This window comes from Galendromus occidentalis, unplaced genomic scaffold (assembly GCF_000255335.2).
Source record: "Galendromus occidentalis unplaced genomic scaffold, Mocc_1.1 scf7180000075814, whole genome shotgun sequence".
Classification (NCBI taxonomy): domain Eukaryota; kingdom Metazoa; phylum Arthropoda; class Arachnida; order Mesostigmata; family Phytoseiidae; genus Galendromus; species Galendromus occidentalis.
Genome location: NW_003803804.1, coordinates 1 through 3142, shown reverse-complemented (window position 1 = coordinate 3142; position 3142 = coordinate 1). Strand labels below are relative to the sequence as shown.

General features: G+C 50.1%; 1 protein-coding gene across 1 annotated transcript; it reads right to left on the bottom strand.

Moving 5' to 3' along the window:
• Positions 1-366: 366 nt before the first annotated feature.
• On the bottom strand, positions 367-1928 carry LOC108864999 (uncharacterized). Its single transcript, XM_018641584.1, has 3 exons — positions 1424-1928; positions 1280-1305; positions 367-1179 (listed from the first exon to the last, which is right to left on the bottom strand). Exons 1-3 carry the CDS (start codon positions 1926-1928, stop codon positions 367-369), a joined length of 1344 nt encoding a protein of 447 aa, XP_018497100.1.
• Positions 1929-3142: the final 1214 nt, after the last annotated feature.

Below are 3142 nucleotides of genomic sequence, written 5' to 3'. Positions count from 1 at the left end.
TGCCGGACAACTCGATGCCGACAGCTCGATGCCGAGACAACTCGATCCCAGGACGGATCGATGCCCGAATTATTCGATGCCGACCGACTCGATGCCCGAATTAATCGATGCCAGACGATTCGATGCCGGTCAACTCGATGTGTGGATCGACCGTACATGCGATCATGCCACAAGTCTAGACTTAGATGATTGAAACGCACGCTGAAAAACATGGCCCTGATGCTGAACTAACAACGCGGTGATCAGGGCTTGGAGGAAGAATCGAAAGAGAACGAGAAAAGACGTCCCATGATATTCCGATGTCATTTTAATTTAGCTCGACCGTGAGCCTGGCGGATATAGGCACTTTTAAGATCACAATGAGGGTCAGATCTCCATAAGAAAATTGTTGGCAACGCCTCGTAGGAATTCCACGGGTGTACGAGCGCCGAATGTGTTCACAAGTTCGCGAAGTCTTTCATCGATTTTGAGATATTTCTTGCGCCTTGCTCTCGGTTGAAGGCCGCTGATGTATCGGGCGAGAAGAATGTCCCGATGGTGCTGTATCTTTTTCAACCCATCGATTAACCTCCACAGCGACGGGTGGTCTACACCAAACTCGGTCTGGAGCCTCTTATGCGCAGCCTCGGCATAGTTGTTCGTCCGGGAGTCGTTGTTGATCGTGCGTTCGTAAACCGACCACATGCGGACGGGGAACAATGGCTCTTGACGTACAACGCTCCCGTCCGGACGTATATGCCGTAACGAACCAACATAGGTGTCTTCAAAATATTTTAGGACTGGCATTAACTCCTCGGGTAGAAAGACTGCCAACTCGGCAATCACGTTGTCCATGGAACTCGGGGGAACGAAGGCAAGACCGGCGATCATGCGCGAAGAGAGCGAAAAGTTTCCGTCGGTGCGATAGCGGCTCATCAGATGGAGTTCCGTGAGCTTTTTCTTCAAATTCTTTACAAGGTGGAACAAGCAGCCGTGAATCGCAGCGGCTGGGAAAGCTTCGCTGAAGGCGTTGATTAGGCCTTTCTCAAAATCCATTGAAATCGCTTCTGGGTTCATGCAGGGCCAGGCGTTGCGTATTATTCGAATCATGCGGCGGTAGGTATCTTCACTCTTATTCGGCAGCAGAGCGTAGCATGCCGGCAGTACGAACCCTTCCCTCTCGGCAAGAACGACAACAATCTGATAGAACAAATCCGGAGACAGGCTAAACGTGCCATCGACGTAAATTTTTCGCACTAGTCCGATCCATTGAGAAACAGACTCTCGACCAAATACATACCAGTATGCGTTGCTCGTCTCCTTCACCTGTCGAGAGCAAATACGCAGGGTTCAAAAGATGAAGATTTATGGGTGAATTCCGAATGACGAGCCGAGTATAGATAAATGATCAATCGGTATCAGCATCACTGCTCTCGAAACTCACCCGAGTCGCCGATCAGGAAAGATTCAGAAAGGCCTGGCTCACTCTGGTAGACAGTGTATTCGAAAGGAATGGTAATAGTCGCCCGACTAGTAGGGATCGCCGGTGGTCTTCTCTCGGCTTTTCGGGCTCGATTCACAGTCCGAGCCAAGGATTCAGTATTCGGGGCGACTAACTTGGCGGCTAGAGAAGATCCTTCGAAAGCATCTTCAATGAGCTGCAGTGGTGTACTCTGGCTTTCTACCGCACGACGCTTCAAGGAACATCTCCGGCTAGCCATCTCGATTGCTCCTGGGTTAGGCTCATCGCTGTGAGTCCCGATAACTTTGAGGACTTCATTACTGTCGATACAGCTGTGCAAACGAGCTTTGCAAGCACCCACTTGTTGACACCTCCAGAACCGAGTGGACCCGTCTTTGCTCGTCTTCTCCCTGACGTATACATAACCGTCGTGGACTAGTTTGGGCCTACCCCGCTCCGAAACAATTTCGTTTGAGGTCGACGCCATACTGGCTTGATGGGATATCCGGAAAAGATAACTGCGTTCAAATCAACTCGGAACGCGACCGAAAAGTCTTGTGTGCCACTCTCGAATCGAGTCACTCGTCCGTCAGCAATGTGTGAAACATCGTGGACTCGTTCGATCCGTGGTGAACGTGCACAAATGCCGCACATTTTTCCGCTTCGTCTTGCGAACGACTCCATTCATTCCATAATAGGACCGAATTTTCTCAGCGAGAGAATCTTCTCGCGAGAGAATTTTCTGACATCGGGTTTTCCGGACATCGAGTTTTCTCGGCATCTAGTTGTCCGGCACCGAGTTGGTCGGCATCGATTCATTCTGGCATCTAGCTGTCCCGACGTCGGGTTGTTTTTGCATCGAGTTGTCGGCATCGAGTTGTCCGGCATCGGGCCAGGCGGCATCGAGTTGTCGGTGTTCGGCAGGATGCCTTCTCTTCTGATATGGCGACCCTTGAGCATATCAAACATTTGAGTGATGCCATCACTAGTATCCGAAAGGATATCTCTGCTCTCAATGAAAAAACGCCCTCGGTGCCGACTATCCCATCAAGCTCGGGGCAGATCTCTCTGGGTCCTAATATTGATCTAGAGCTGCAGACTCGACTTCTTGGCGTGGAGACTCTCGTGAGCAGGGTGAACGATGATTTAAAGAAAGAGAGTGAAGCGATCTCCGCTCGACTCAGTGGTATCGGAGTCAAAGTTACGGAGATCGTCTGCCATGAGAATTCAATCAATGACAGAGTGAATGCACTTTCTGGAAAACTTGATCTGTTCAACAATGATCTGAAGGATAGGGTTCAGCTTCTCGAAGCAATGGTCAATAAATTGACTCCCGAAGTTGGTCAAATCGCCGCTGAGCAACGAGCCATTGCCAGCACTCTCAATGAACATGACCAGTTCATAAGTTCTCGTCAGGAAGCACATCCTTGGGAAGAGACGAGGTTCAGGCCCCAAGTTGGAGATGCCATCAGGGAAAACGCCAGGGCCGATTCCCGCAGGCTCACTTTCCTTCGACGAGTGCTCTCGTTCATGTGGACTAGGGCCTGTGACTGGAGAACGTATGCTTTCATCATCGGCTTCCTCATCATCTGTGAGTAATATTTCCTCTACTCAATTATCCCAAGTCACCTGATCAAGACTCTGATCAATACTCTCATGCTTACGCGATTCATTTCAATTTCAGTCGCCATCATCTGGGTG

What these genes read in the sequence shown, in the direction of transcription:
- LOC108864999 (XM_018641584.1), bottom strand. Translation starts at nt 1,928, where the DNA reads ATGGCGTCGACCTCAAACGAAATTGTTTCGGAGCGGGGTAGGCCCAAA. An exon ending in TTTCCTGATCGGCGACTCGG is followed by an intron (nt 1,306 to 1,423) that starts GTGAGTTTCGAG and finishes TGCTCTCGACAG; the next exon opens with GTGAAGGAGACGAGCAACGC. An exon ending in GAGACGAGCAACGCATACTG is followed by an intron (nt 1,180 to 1,279) that starts GTATGTATTTGG and finishes TTGTTCTATCAG; the next exon opens with ATTGTTGTCGTTCTTGCCGA.